At 38.7% G+C, this 16,852-nt stretch overlaps 1 protein-coding gene across 1 annotated transcript in view; it reads left to right on the top strand.

Moving 5' to 3' along the window:
• The window catches only part of rftn1a (raftlin, lipid raft linker 1a), a 51,897-nt gene that overhangs the window by 2,850 nt on the left and 32,195 nt on the right, over positions 1-16,852 (top strand). The window contains exon 2 of the mRNA XM_022665314.2: positions 10,004-10,163. Within this exon, the coding sequence (XP_022521035.2) occupies positions 10,022-10,163 (142 nt within the window). The 5' untranslated portion in view covers positions 10,004-10,021. The remainder of the gene's footprint in view (positions 1-10,003; positions 10,164-16,852) is intronic.

Here is a 16,852-nt window from a genome sequence, read left to right on the forward strand (position 1 = left end):
ATCAGAGATGGTTTGGAGAGTCATGTCTGTCATCTGCTGGTGTTGATCCACTGTGTTTTATTATCAAGTCTAAAGTCAGTGCAGTTTTGTTTTCCCTTTAAAATCTCACAGCACTTCATGCTTCCCTCTGCTACTGACAACTTTTATGGAGATGCAGATTTCATTTTCCAGCAGGACTTGGCACACTGCCCACACTGCCAAAAGTACCAAATGGTCTTATATAATAATCTTATTTTCTGAGACACTGATTTTTGGGTTTTGATTGGCTCATACATCTATATAATATTTTTTACAGTTTTTTACATTTTGAACTGAATTCCTGAAATAAAGTAACTTTTCAATGATATTCAGGTTTTTCTTTTAGATGAATCAGTATAAAGTCTGATGTATAAAAGTAGATAATTAAAGTAAAGTCCTATATATATATATATATATATATATATATATATATATATATATATAGTATTGGGAAACCTGCTTCTTTGTTTCTTCTGAATTAGAGAGAAGAAAAAATGTAATTCTTGTTTTGTTAAACTAACTGCCTTTACTGTTTAGATAAGACGGGTTATAAAGATTTTGGAGTGTTGCTTTGAAAGGTCCTTCACCAAGGTCTATTTAACTCTTTATTTATATGACAGTATATATTTTTTTATTTCACCCAATATGATTTAATTCCAATAGATGTGTAGATGCTTTATTAATCTCAATATAAACAAAATCAGCGGAACATCTTATATAAACTAAACATCTTATGTGCTCTAAACTAACACAAATTAATTAATCACATCTTGTTCTCGCCTATATTCACATGTTGGTTGTGATCTGTTTAAAAATGGGTCAGAAGCTTGTCAGCAACAGACTGTGATTCTGGAGATCTATGGTCTGTCTGTTAAACTGTTAATTAAGTGTAAATTTCACCAGCTTAGACACTCAGAACATCTAACATCTCTATAAGGGAAAGATTCCACCTGTCTAGTATCATTTATTTTACTCCTGGTTCATCTTTAATATTATTACATACTGGATCATTAAATTCTGATGACTTCTGGTGAAAATTCTTGTATTCTGTATTAATATTGCATTTTTAATTTGTCCAATATCTTGCAGGCCTAGTAGACACTTGAATACACTTCCATTTAATGCATTCAGCTACTTTTAAGTTGCATCCATTGCCGACACAGATGTGCAAATGCACCAACACACACAAACAGCTTGTATAGTCCCTGTAGAGAAAGAAGTAATACTAATAGAGTAGAAATATCTGGAGTGGATAAACAAACATGAACCTATTGGCAGCATGTTTAATGCCAGGTTTGGGCTAGAGGGGTATAAAGCCACACTATTGAGCTGTGAAGCAGTGGAAATGTGTTTTCTGAAATGAAGCTTTATCCAATACTTTTGGGACGAGGTAGGGTGGTAATTCAGCTTTTATGCAATCAAATCCTCACAACATCTCACCAAAATCTTGTAGAAAAGTATTTTCTGGACTTCTTAGCAAAAGTTTCTTAGAAAAACAATGAATAAACAGCTGTCCTAATATTTTTGTCTTTAAAGTGTAAAAGTTTCAGTGCCCCATGTTTGAGTACATAAACTAAAACACAATTCCATGGTCATCTGCAGTTAAAATAAAATGAAATGTTTTAGTGTTGAATAATCAGGGATGTAGGTCTAATTGGTGGATGGATGGAAGTTACAGCTGCGAGGCAAGCGTTCTGTTCTTCTCTGCCCTTTCATGCCCCATGTCATTTTTAGACCGTATCGCTAAAGCTACGTTCACACAGCAGGTTAAAGTGGCCCAAATTTGATTTTCTTGCCTTCTAATATTTAGTTTCGGCTGTTCACACAAGCTTTTTAATGTGACCCGTATCTGATGTCTGTCTGAATTGTCTCACCCTTTGTAAGTGGCACACATGTGCGACAGCATCGCTTCACGTTAAGTTTTACTTTAACCCTTCAGCCAGAACCTCAAGAGCTATGATTGACTTCAGACTGCAGTTGAGCTCATCACCAAGAATTCACTTCAGTTCACTTAAAAGAATACATTATTCAGCCACGGTTTTTAATAGGGGTGTCACGATCTCGATATTTTATCGAAATCGAATCGAAATGAGGTCATGGTCTCGAGTATCGAAGTCAAAAAGAGGATCGACGATCCCTCCCGCGCGCGCTACGCAAATAGCGCAGCGCGCTACGCAAATGGCGCGGCACCAACACAGCGCATCCTATTCATTTAAATAGAGAGCCGCTGCATGAGCGCAGCCCCGCACTCAGTTCTGCTGTGTGAGAGACAGCTGCCTTTCAACCACGGAGGAGAAACTGAAAACGGATTTATAGAAATATAGACAGGGCTCTCAAGTTTTGAGTGTCGGCGGGAGTGTGATCACTGTTTTTTATCTGTCCAACGGGGGAGGGGGGGCGGGGGTTGGGCGCGCAGGTTTTGTATCTGTATCTGACGGAGGGGTGGGTGCGCGCAGGTGAGAGCGTGTGAACTCGCTGAAATGCGTGTGTCAGTGTGACTTGAGAACACTGACTATAGATCACAGTGAGGTGGATTAAAAATCTTAAACTTATAATTGACTACACCTGTTGCTTTCCACTGAATTAAAAAAACATCTTTCTCTCAGATAAAGGCAAGGCAAGGCAAGGCAAGGCAAGTTTATTTATATAGCACCTTTCATACACAACGGTCATTCAAAGTGCTTTACAAATTAGAAAATACACAGAGAAATCAAATAAAAAATAAAAATAAAAAAACATGTAAAAGATTAACAGTAAAAATGGAAATAAAAACTAAAATAAAAATAAAGCATGATTGATTAAAACATGATTAAAACAAAGAGAATTAAATTAAAAACATGTAAAAGAACAACAAGGAATTAATAAGAATAAAGCATGAATAAAACATAAAACATAATATAAAAGTGCCGTTACAGAATAAAAGTGGGCGGAGCTGCAGTGTTTTAAGCTGAGCTAAAGGCCTGATCAAACATGTAGGTTTTCAGTCTGGATTTAAACATGTTTAGTGTTGGGGCTCTTCTAATGCTCTCTGTTAACTGGTTCCATTTAAGAGCAGCGTAGTAGCTAAACGCTGCCTCTCCGTGTTTAGTTTTTACTTTAGGCGGCTCTAACTGAGCAGTTCCTGATGATCTGAGAGTTCTGCTCGGCTCATACTGCTGGAGCACATCAGATAAATATCAGATAAATTGCTGGTTTTGCCCATATCTTTCAGCTGTACTCACATTAGGGATGTCCACATGATCTGCTGGTCCAGTTCTGTTCGTCTCCACTGCTCGCTGCTCCGTTAAAATCCCTGCCCGTTGTCCGCTGGCAGCACTCCCACACTCCGTTGGTCCTCGAACAGCGCAGAGATGCCAGTCCTTAAACTCTGATAACAAGGACCGAAAATTTGTTTCCAAAACAGTCATTCTTTGTAGAAGATTGTAGCAGTTCTGGCAGCACAGGTGCTCTGAACCCACACAAGGAGGCATCTTGCAGATTTCTTCTTAAGTACTCTACAGGAACTTTTCTGATTCCTGTGCCTATGGCTCTACTATAAAATGTCCAAAAGAAACTAGAAAAAAAATAAAATAAGAAACAAAATATGGTAGTGCTAGTGCTAATCTAAATAATGAGCTCAGACACTGTAGCTCGAAAATATCTGAAAATAAAGAAAAGTATGAAAGATAGCAGAGATAGCAGAGCTAAGCAGAGAAGCGTCTGAACGGCACAGAAGCAGGAAGCATGAAAAACAAGTAAACACAAGCGTGTTTCTGACTAAAATAAAAGCTTTTCAGGAGAGAGATAAGTTATGTGTAAATATTTATAAGACAATACCTGACAAAATCTGTTTTAATGACGTTAATAAACATCACTGTGACAGCGCTAGTCACAGTTTCACCACATCACTTATCTAACCAGCCTGTACTGATTTCTGCCCCCCAATAATGCTTTCAATAACCTCTAATAGCCTTTAATAGTCTTCAGTAGCCTTTAAAAGACTTACCTGGCGGCCGTGGTGTGTCCACTAAACTCCGTAGTTATAAACATCCTGAGGTTAGCAGCGCGCTAACTGACCTGTTTATAATGTAATCCGAGCAGTGACTCCGTGTTGGCTGTTCTAACCTGCTGCTGTTAGCTGCTTGGGCTGAAAGATGAACTGTAGTGAGCTGTATTATCCGGTTAGTGGGGTTAAAACCTTTATTTGTTTACAGAAACAGTAAAAACGGACTGGCTGAGCTCTGTAGCCCGTGGCTGGGCTGTACTGAAGTAGTGACTGAGTGAAGAGAGCGGGTGTGCTGCTGCTGCAGCCCCGACTAGTGGTTGGATGAAGAACTGCAGCTTCATGTAAGTGAGCAGTTTCACCAGCCATCCACACACAGCTCTGATAAACTGCTTGTTTTAATAGTGCACACTGTTGCTACCAAAAAAAGTCACTAGATGGCATTACCATATATATCTTAATAAATAATAATAATACTATTTATAATATTTATAATAATAATAATAATAAATATATTATTTAAATTTTATGAGGCATAAAATAACAAGAAAAAAAAAACAAGAAAATCGAGAATCGAATCGAATCGTGACCCTCAAATCGAAAATGAAATCGAATCGAGGATTTAGAGAATCGTGACACCCCTAGTTTTTAATTATTTATTTATTTTTCTGGACATTACTTATAAGTAAGTATGAGTAGTATATCAAAAAATATGTATTATTAATTAACTCTAATTAGTCTGATTACTGTTATCATAATTGTAACCCTAAATTTAACTTGCTTAGAAACTCTGCAATACACTGTATTTTTTGGCCAATAATTTTCAGTTGCCAAACATTTAGTGCACATTACCTGACCCATCACTTCATTTTTTACTTTTTATTTTTTGCTTCTGCACAAATAGCAGCACAAACACTTTACCTGACCCTGCACTTTTACTCAACCCAGCACTTTACCCGGTGCACCATGTTGGCATCTAAATCTCCTAGGCAATGCGAGTTATGTGCATGGTGGCATGTGTGACCAGGAGTCTGGTGGTGTAGTGTAGAGCTGCAAAGATTAGTCGATATAATTGACAATGTTGATTATTTAAATTTGTCAACTACTAATTTTATTGTGGACTTATCATTAATTGCACAAAGTGCAGGAAACAGAAGCGCAATGGGAGATAATTGGCGGTAAATGGCTCACTCACACAGTTTACATATTTACTCACTAATTATCAGTACTTTACACATTTAAACAGCTTCTAGACATTTGAATGGGTTTTAAAGCTCATGCTTAGCTGTTTTTCTGTTGCCTTAAGAGATGAGGGACACGACAGAAATAATCGTTGACTACTCGAAAAAATAATCATCAGATTAGTCGACTACCAAATTAATCATTAGTTGCAGCCTTAGTGTAGTGTATCATGAACAGTCGTGTTGTGTTTGTGTTCTGTATTGGTTTAGATTCTATAAATAAAAAACAGCTAAAAACAGTCTGGTTGTAAACAATCAATATAATCCAAAGCTTAGGTGAGTCTATTATACTAATCATATTGCATATTTGTGAATGTAATAATCTCACTAAACACTGCATACAAACTCAGGATTGTCTTCAAATTCAGGGTAACATTATACATATTCCTATAAGAGGTCTGTGTTTGTGTATCTCTGTAAGCAGAAGTGGAGTTTAGGTGAATGTGCACCAGTGATAGTGCATCTGCCTCATATTTATCATCCTTATAATCGTCTCCATCTCTTCCCCCAGCCCTCTCTGAAACCAGCCGCTCTATCACACAGACTGCATCCTGTCACTCATATCTGACTCCACTGCTTGTGTGTGTGTGTGTGTGTGTGTGCAGTTGCACTTTCTATTGTGTGAATATTTGATGACTTAAAAACTAAACTATAATAATAAATATAAAATAATAATAACTATAATAAACTGTTAGTAAAGATATATTGTGTCCATGTAATTAAAGATAAAACTAATAATAATAATAATAAGGGGTGTCACGATTCTCTAAATCCTCGATTCGATTTTCTTTTTTTTTTTACAGCAGAGAGGACTATGTCTGTTTTAGATTAGTCTTTGGTCAGTCATTGGTTTGATTTCATCAAATTTACAATATCTTATTTTAAAAGGTGGGCTTGATAGATGCAAAGTGATACAAGTGATCTGTAATACACCACATTAGGCACTAATGGTGAAATTTAAATTATTTAATTAAGATATATATATAGGCCTGGACAATATTTCGATATCGGTATTTATCGCGATAAGAAATGTTTCAATAACGGTGAAATCATTTTTGTGGCATATCGATATGTATTATTTACAGACAGGCGTTTTTTAGCAGCGTCAGTTCACTGCAGCGCTGAATACAGCCGGGCTACGTCAGTGCGTGATGACGCAATCATACAGGCATGTAGCCAGATAGGCTAGGCTAGTCTAGACCTGGGTCGGCTCCTCTCCTCTCCGCACCTAAAATCTCCCGCGATGAAGCGAAACCAACCCTAACCAAGCGGATCTCGGCTCCGCTCCGCACCTAAAACCCGCCCGCGATGAAGCGAAACTGACCCTAACCGAGTGGATCTCAGCTCCGCTCCGCACCTAAAACCCGCCCGCGATGAAGCGAAACTGACCCTAACCGAGTGGATCTCAGCTCCGCTCCTCTCCGCTCCGCACCTAAAACCCGCCCGCGATGAAGCGAAACTGACCCTTACCGAGCGGATCTCAGCTCCGCTCCTCTTCGCACCTAAAACCCACCCCCGATAAAGCGAAACCCACCCTTACCGAGCGGATCTCAGCTGCACACCGCTCCGCTCCGTACCTAAAATCCACCCGCGATGAAGCAAAACCGACCCTAGACCTAGCAGAATGATACGAGGCTGAAGTTTATGAGTGCACCTGACGCTTCCACAAGTGATTAAACAGAATAAATAGTTCTGAAGAAAAAGGTCTGATAAACTTCAGCCTTCAGCTTGCTCCAAATTGTGCCGGAGAGTAAAGCCGACTAGCAACGGTAATACATCTGTTCCTCCACCTCAAGTAGTTTCACTACACACAATATCTTCCTTATTCTGGCTGAAACACTTTTGTAGTTTATGTTGTATCTAATCTAGTTATTTATAGTTGATAAAGCCTATAGGTTTGCTTATTTAACGGGGATATCATGTTCCTTTTATGTATATGAAGGCTTTTTGTATTTCTTATTCTGGTTGAAGCACTTTTGTTTTGATCTGTTAAATATGTTTACAAAAAAATAAGAAGCTCTACCTCTGTTGTAATGTAAAGTTATTTATATTGGTAATATGTATATAGGTTATAGGTTTGTGTTTGACAGGGATGTCATGTTTTTATTTTGCTACATGCAAATAAAAGTGAGCATTGATTTGTTCTGACCATTTTTTATTTCTAAAGTATTTCTAAAGTTATTGTGAGAGGAGGCTTTAAAGACTTAAATTAAAATTTCAGACAGTAGTGTACAGATTTCCATTGCAGGGATTCTTAGCAGCTTTTCTGAGGCCTTCAAAGTATTTATATCGATATCGAAATTATATCGTATCGACCGAAATTAAGGAATATATCGTGATATAAATTTTGGCCATATCGTCCAGCACTAGATATATATGTAATGCCATCTAGTGGCTTTTTTTTGGTAGCAGCAGTGTGCACATAACAAAATAAATTATAAAAAAATACAGGAACAGACATGTAAAAATAATAGAAAAATTAGAGCCTTAACAAACTGAACTCTATCCTACTATAACAGTTAAACATGAAAAATAAGACTTGGTCCCTGAGAATGACAATTTTTTTTTCTTTAACAAAGATATATTATTAACTTTATCTGAGAGAAAGATGCTCCTTAAGGTACCAAAACTATTAACATATTTGAAGCTACACAAAACAACTGTTACTTTTATATTTTCAAGTTTTTCTTTAAGAAGATGAGAATGTTGCGTAGCACGCTGCGCCATTTGCGGGAGGGATCGTTGATCCTCTTTTTGACTTCGATGCTCGAGACCATGACATAATTTCGATCGATTTCGATGAAATATCAAAATCGTGACACCCCTACTAATAACACACATACTGAATTTTTCACACTATAAGGAGAACTTAAAATCCTTTATTTTTCCCTAAATTCGTCAGTGCCCCTTATATTCTGGTGTGTAAATTTATGTATAAATTGTGTTAGTCGGGCACAATTTATAAGTGGCAGTAAAGCCACTCTGCTGAAGTGCAGCATTATATAAAGGAGTTTGTCAAGTTTCTCCAGCGCCGAGGTTGAAACATGAAACATGGCGACACCCCTGTTCCTTACTAGTGTCGCTTAAAATACGTTTTATAATTCGATGCGCCTTATGTATAAAAATAGACCAAAATAGATGTTCATTGATAGTGCACCTTAAAATACGGTGTGCCTTATAGTCCGTAAAATACTGTGTATTCAACACATATTTAATGCACAATGTTTTTTTTAGATATTTGTGTCTAAACAATTCATTCAGCTGCTTAAGCTTTAAGCTGCACCATTTTTCTCACACAGGTGTACAAATGCACACAGCTCGTTTATATTCCATGTAAAGAAGTCGTACTGCCAATAGAATAAGACTTTCTGGAGCAGATAAACAAACCTGAATCTTTTGGCACCATGTTTAATGCCAGGTGTGGGATAGAGGTGTACTTTTGAGCCCCAAAGCATTGAGCTGTGGAGCAGTGGAACTTTTTATAAAGTGCAAATTCAGACCTCAGACATGTCTTGATTGATTGCAATGGAGACAATTTGTTTATTAGTTTTTGGACATACTGTTTAAATCTTATTGAAGCAGCACCTCTTATCTCACCTTCCTGATTTACACCTGGGAGCTGTCCAGAGTCCTGATCTCCAAAAAAATTGTCCTTCTGAATTTAGTTGTCTGGAGTTCACTTTAAGACTATTCATCTGCAGGAGTGGAAGCTATCCTCTCCCAGTGCTGCGTGTGGGGTCGTGTGATTGGTTTATTTTGTAACACGACACTTCTGCTTATTACATTACTTTCCTTTCCAACAGTTTAGTGTAAGTTAGAGGTCAGGATGTTGATTACTTAAGATAATAACCAAGTTATCCAACACAGAAGTATTGGATGGAGCTCTATCATTCCAGATAACACAGTTCCACTGCTCCACAGCTCAGTACTACGGCTTTTATACCCCTCTATAGCCCTCTATATACCTGGCCTTATCCATGGAGCCAGTAGGTTTATTTGTTCAGCTGTTTCAGAAAGTTCCTCCCTGTTAGACTGTGCTCTTAATTTTAGCTGTTGGTTTTACCTGTTCTGCCTCCTTACACCTTTTGTGAACGTGTGTAGGCAGCTAGCCACCATGTACGGTAGCTGGACTCTTGTTAGCCCGGTGGCGGCACTGCTGTCACCTTGTGTTAGGCTGATGTTTGTCGCGGCCTGGCGCTGGAGATGTAACAGTCATTAGAATTAGCCACACGCTAATTCACCAGCCTCACGCTCAATTCCACTCCATAATTGGATCTGGCCTCCCTGATCAAATATGATTTCCTCTGTCGCAGTTATCTGATAGCTGATGCTGGGAACCTGGTCGTGAACGTGTGTGTGTGTGTGTGTGTGTGTGTGTGTCTCCCCATGTGTGTGTGTTGGCAGGAACACGGGGTAGCTGCAGGTGAAGTGTCAGGCCTGTGAGTGTTTGTGTTGGGAATAGAAGTGAGATTAAGTTCCAGAAAATCTACTTTGCCTCATTATGCGTGTGCACATGACAGCAAGTGTCTGAACTCATTTGCCTGCGCTTATACCCTTCTGTTCTGCATATTTATGCTCTGTTTCAATTTGAATGTCAATCAAACTTGGTTAGCATGGCAATTAGTAATTGTACTGGCAAGACAATCAGGTGAATCAATGCACCAATGAATAAATGAATATCTTGAGCAAATTATACATATTCATTCATCTCTATCTTTGGCTCTGACACTCTTTTTCTCTCTCTGATTGTGTGTGTGTGTAGGTCTGTAAGTGTGCAGACATGGGCTGTAAGCTGCCCAAGCCGCGTGGTTCGGAAGAAGCTCCAGGAAAGATCTATTCGACGCTCAGGAAAGCCCAAGTGGAAACACACACTGGAGTGGCCTACACGTACCACTTTCTGGATTTTCTGTTGGGAAAAGAAGGTACAAAATTGCTTTCTGCCCTTTTTGGCGTGATATGGGGCTTTACCCATACTGCAAGTTTATTATTTATATTTTTTTGTCTTCACACGTGTTTCTCCGCATTCTGAACATTTCCCTCCTAACTGATAATGATTCCACATTAGTATTTCAATATTGTATTTTTGCAGTACTGTGCAGTAGTTTTAATATCACGTTGGGAAGCTTTCGCAATTATTCACTCAGAAAAGTGACAATTGCTCAAAAAAAAGTTCCCCACGTCCCCCCAGACAAGCCCACAAGTGGTCCTGGGTGAGGAATCTTCAGTGATAAAACTCCGTAAACCACTGGATATGAGGTGTGAACATACTTCCAGTATAGCCCTTTAAATACTTTAATATTGTAACTTGAAAGATAATATTAATGCACATTACAATTCGGTTTTTAACTAGAGAAACAAGAGAATTGTGAGTGATAAATATCCATTGTAATATATCTCAATGCCGTAACAAGCCTTGACCTGTATAAGGTCCACAAGTGTAGGTGATACAAAACCATTTTTGAGGGCATTGGTGACTGTAAAAGGAACAGGGATCAACCACAAATTTTGCATGTTTGAGAATAGACATATAATTCATAATTTATACAAGTTAGACAATCATAACAAAACAAAATGTTTGGAGGACAAGATATATTAGATTTTTTATTCCCTAAAATATTGATTTTAAAATGAAATTCAGGAAAGTGTTAATTTTATGATATTTATTCATGAGATTTTGGCATTTTAACAGATTTACTGAAACCTTAAGTGTTGTATTTAAACCCCACCCCTAGAAATGCAGTGCCCCCCTGTACAGATTGCATAAAAAGTAAACATTTCTTTTACTCAGATTTTAAAACAGGGTTAGTATGGTCATGAAAAAACCTGGAAAAGTCATGGAATTTGAATATAGCAATCTCCAGGCCTGGATAAGTTTTGGAAAAGTCATGGAAATTTGATCTTCAAATCTTTTTCAGTTTCAGTTTATTGATGAAAACAAAAATCTGTTTTGAACCAACAAATACATCAATCAGCTCAAAGTTAATTCAGCAATTTAGCCCACTTCACACAATACAGCTCTCATGGTCATAAAAAATTGCCTTGAAGTCATGGAAAAGTCATTAAAAATGACTTAAAAATACACTTAATACCAGGTGTGAGCTTGAGGGTTATAAACACTGAATGCAATCAGATCCTCACAGCAATACTCCAAAATCTAGTAGAAAGCAGTTTCTGAACAATAGAGATAGTTACTTCAAAAAAAACAGATTAACTTTTATTAATACCCTTCATTTTTAACAAAACAATGAATGCCCTCCATGCGTACTGGTGTTACAAGATAATTAGCATTGTTCCCTTTATCTTTGAGTGTTTATAATATTTTAATTCATTATGTAAAACAGTGTAATCCCAATGCCAGTGAATGCACTTTTCTGAATGCACTTTGAAGGTTACTGCCTTATTTTCCGATGTTTTGGCAGACCGTGTGATTGACAGTGTGCCAGTAATGTACCATGGCAAATGACTTGGCAATGTCATGGCAATGACAAATGATGTGAGGTAATGGTCTGTCATGGTCTTAATAAGCCATTTCCACAGGCATCGCAGACCAAAACACTTTTGTCTTAAGCTTAAGTCACAGATAACACAGTGACTGATTTGTGGAGGTGCGCAGATAATGGTGTTTTTAAATGTCTTCAGATCGTATCCTCTTGTATTTATGACCTGCTGTCTCGTTGCTGCCGGGGGGTCATGCTAATCTTCAGCTTTCAGTTTCTCTATACATATAAATAAATCCATTGGCTGCATATATATATATATATATGTGTGTGTGTATATATATATATATATATATATATATATATATATATATATATATATATATAGCCACACTCTTCCCTCGCTTTACGCTCACTGCATCCATACTCTACTACATTTCTTTACCTCACGTTACCCTGCCCTACTATACTCTACTCTACTTCTCTCTTTCTCATGCAACCTCGCTCTACCCCAGTCTAACTCCTTCTGCTTTACTGTACGTTCACACCGAACGCGATAAAATCGCTCTGGGTCGCCTGTCCAACAGTCGCTTGGGGGCGTGTCTCACTCAGAAGAGCTGTCGCTGGTGGGCGTTTTCCAAATACGGCACATACAGAAACAAGGGTTCAGCCTCTCTACACAATTCCTAAACATTAAAAACTTTTATAACTATTTTTAAGTACAATTATTTAACATAATTATTTCATATTACAATAAATGGGTTTACTTAAATATAATACATTATTTTCCTTAATGTAGTAAATCATTCTCTTAATTTGTCCATAATTTCAAATATTGTTAACTTAATGTATTAAATAAATTCTTGTAATTAATATGTTTACTTAAATATATTAAATCATCCTCTTGATTTAATAAACAGTCTTTCTCTTAATTTAATAAATAATTCCCTCAGTTTTACCTAAATCGTTTCAAATTCCATACCTCAGTTTGAACAAATTGTTACGTTAAATGTATTAAATTACTTTCTTCAGTTGTAATAAATCATTATGTTAACTTTGATAAATAATTCCCTTTGTTTCAATAAAAGGTTCTGTTAATTTAAAAAAATATTCCCTTAGTTGTCATAAATCGTTCTGTTAATTTATAAATAATTTCCTCAGTTTTAATATATAGTTTTCTATTAAATAAGGTAATTCTGTAAGGATAGTACTATAGTGGGGTAGCCGCTGGTGAAGTTGAGTATTTTACCTCAGATCAGTTCAGTTCTGTTCTTTCCGTTTTGCTGGCGGAATAAATCTTCAGTAGGAACCGAAAATCAGAGCAGCGATTTCAGGCCGGACATGTGAGAATCTGTTTCTGATTGGTAGTCGCCGCCGCGCGTCGCTGCTCATTTGCATAAAGTTAAGTTCTGGTCAACTCTCTTGCGTCGCTCAAACCGCCCGCATCGCGTCGCGCCGCGTCGCTGCCTGTCGCCCAGTGTCGCTCGCTCTCATTGAAAATGAATGACTTCCGGCTGCTTTGTCGCTTGCGTCGCTTTCGGTGTGGACGCACGGTTAGTCTGACTTATTCTACCTTTGCTCTTTTCTCATTCTACCCCACTTTGTCTCTTGCTACCTCATTCTGCCTCACTCTACTCTACCCCACTCTACCTGATGCAGCCTTGATGAATTTTTCTTCAGTCTGCCTCACTCTACTTCACTCTGCCTCACTCTATCTTGCTCTAATTTATTCTACCTTCTTCTGCCTTACTCTTCCCTTGCTCTTCTTTTAATCTACCTTACTCTACTACCTCTCTCCACCTCATTCCTACTCGCTCTAATCTACCTCACTCTTCCTAATCAGGGTTCCCGCAGGTCCTTAAAAAGTCTTAAAATGTCTTAAATTAAAATATAGGTACTTAAGGTCTTAAATTTATTGTAAATTTGCTGTAGGTATTAAATTTTCAGAAGGTGCATTTAATGCCAGTGGGAAAACACAATGGCCCAGCAGAGAGCTAGCTAACTTTTAAGGGTGAGCTAGCTAACATGCCAACTTTATCTAGCTAAAGAGAGCTAGCTAATGTTACCAGGGATAGAACAAAGGTTAGCAAAAAAAATAGCTAACGTTAGCAGTCTTAAATTATATTTATTGAGGTCTTAAAAGGGTCTTAAAAAGCATTGAATTTGACTTCTGAAATGGTGCAAGAACCCTGCTAATTCAACCTCAATATACTCCTCTTCAGTTTGCCTTATTTTATTTTAATTTGCCTTACTTTACTTCAATCTGCCTCACTTAACCTCATGCTTAAAGGAGAACTCTGGTGTAAAATTCTCTTTTGGTGTAGTAAAACATGATAAAGAGTACTAACCTTTTTTTTTTTTTACCTCTGCTCTTCCGCAGCTTTCCAAGATCCAGTAATTTTTTGCTTGTTGCCAGCACTCTTTAAAACGGGCGCTTCAGGGCATCCAATTACTCCTCCAGATAAATTGCTTTTTACACTGTTATCCAGACTCCACACCTGGAATCCGGAAATTTAGCTATGCTACGGGTTGTAAACAGTGGTTTTTGATAAGCTTCTTAAAGGGATAGTTCGGGATTTTTGACATGAATCTGTATGGCATCAACATGACCAGTGTCGTGCATTCTCACTGACTTACCCCCGACCATGTCCGCTGAGCGGAGTTCTAGTCCAGTATTGTCCGAGCCGAAAGTAGTCCGGCATGTTTGCTGGGGTCACGAAACGAAAGCGTTTTTCTTCCCAAAACAGTACGAGTGCAAAAGAGTGATTTATTTGCATAACAAAAAACGGTGTCTGCAAAAGTCACGCCTCATTATCACTGGGGCACTACTTTCATTTTGGATCAGTGCGCATGTCATTCTAACTGCGAGTAGCGCACTAGTCTTTCAGATCATTGGCTGCGCTCAGCTTCAACCAGCAACGCAAAGAGCAAGCTTTAGAGAGAAGTTTATCGGCTTTTATAAGCTTCTTGAACACAGATTTATACATTTGTACGTGTGTGTGTTAAAATGGTGCGGACTTGTGATTATCCAGGCTGTAGCAACAAAGATGTGGCTGATTCTCCGCACAGTTTCCATCGTATCCCCGTGACTGACATTGCTCTCAGGCAACTTTGGATACTTGCAATGGGCTTCCATGTGGACACCAAAGTGGTGAAAATGAAGAAGCTTCGTGTTTGCTAGGGGTGTCACGATTCTCTAAATCCTCGATTCGATTTCATTTTCGATTTGAGGGTCACGATTCGATTCGATTCTCGATTTTCTTGTTTTTTTTTCTTGTTATTATTTTATGCCTCATAAAATTTAAATAATATATTTATTATTATTATTATTATTATTATTATTATTATTATTATTATTATAAATATTATAAATATTATTATTATTATTTATTAAGATATATATGGTAATGCCATCTAGTGACTTTTTTTGGTAGCAACAGTGTGCACTATTAAAACAAGCAGTTTATCAGAGCTGTGTGTGGATGGCTGGTGAAACTGCTCATTACATGAAGCTGCAGTTCTTCATCCAACCACTAGCAGCAGCAGCACCCCGCTCTCTTCACTCAGTCACTACTTCAGTACAGCCCAGCCACGGGCTACAGAGCTCAGCCAGTCCGTTTTTACTGTTTCTGTAAACAAATAAAGGTTTTAACCCCACTAACCGGATAATACAGCTCACTACAGTTCATCTTTCAGCCCAAGCAGCAAACAGCAGCAGGTTAGAACAGCCGACACGGAGGCACTGCTCGGATTACATTATAAACAGGTCAGTTAGCGCGCTGCTAACCTCAGGATGTTTATAACTACGGAGTTTAGTGGACACACCACGGCCGCCAGGTAAGTCTTTTAAAGGCTACTGAAGACTATTAAAGGCTATTAGAGGTTATTGAAAGCATTATTGGGGGGCAGAAATCAGTACAGGCTGGTTAGATAAGTGATGTTTATTAACGTCATTAAAACAGATTTTGTCAGGTATTGTCTTATAAATATTTACACATAACTTATATCTCTCCTGAAAAGCTTTTATTTTAGTCAGAAACACGCTTGTGTTTACTTTATCTGAGAGAAAGATGTTTTTTTAATTCAATGGAAAGCAACAGGTGTAGTCAATTATAAGTTTAAGATTTTTAATCCACCTCACTGTGATCTATAGTCAGTGTTCTCAAGTCACACCGACACACGCATTTCAGCGAGTTCACACGCTCTCACCTGCGCGCACCCACCCCTCCGTTAGATACAGATACAAAACCTGCGCGCCCAACCCCCGCCCCCCCTCCCCCGTTGGACAGATAAAAACAGTGATCACACTCCCGCCGACTGCGCTCATGCAGCGGCTCTCTATTTAAATGAATAGGATGCGCTGTGTTGGTGCCGCGCCATTTGCGTAGCGCGCTGCGCTATTTGCGTAGCGCGCGCGGGAGGGATCGTCGATCCTCTTTTTGACTTCGATACTCGAGATCGTGACCTCATTTCGATTCGATTTCGATAAAATATCGAGATCGTGACACCCCTAGTGTTTGCGGTGTGCACTTCAGCGAGGATGACTATGTTTCTCCATGCCCGCTGTTGTTTGTGATGCAGGCAGCAGCTGGCCCGCCGACGTCCTCATCAATTGACAGGTTCTGTATCTCGGGCATAACTAAAACCCACTCGTGGCAGCAGTAACATTCCACCTCTGTCGGCATTAGTTCGCACTTCAAACAAGTGCACCAGGATTTGTCGGCCACCCTTGGTATCGCAGCAGCAGCAGCAGCGGCTCCAGCTTCGGTCTCAATCATTTCTCTGTCCACCCTCTCTCTTTCTGCACGATCCAATTCGATTTGGGCAAGTTCCTCCTCAGTATACTCAGGCTCATAAAGATACCCCCTTGGCTCTGAGCGGAAATCAATATATTCCTCGTCGCTCTCGTAGTCCGACATGTTCCCGAACAGTAAACAGTGAAATCGAAACCGTAGGCTAGCTGCCAGGTTGCGCAATCGCGCGCACTGATCCAAAATGAAAGTAGTGCCCCAGTGATAATGAGGCGTGACTTTTGCAGACACCGTTTTTTGTTATGCAAATAAATCACTCTTTTGCACTCGTACTGTTTTGGGAAGAAAAACGCTTTAGTTTCGTGACCCCAGCAAACATGCCGGACTACTTTCGGCCCGGACAATACTGGACAAGAACTCCGC

Source organism: Astyanax mexicanus, chromosome 3 (assembly GCF_023375975.1).
Source record: "Astyanax mexicanus isolate ESR-SI-001 chromosome 3, AstMex3_surface, whole genome shotgun sequence".
Lineage (NCBI taxonomy): Eukaryota > Metazoa > Chordata > Actinopteri > Characiformes > Acestrorhamphidae > Astyanax > Astyanax mexicanus.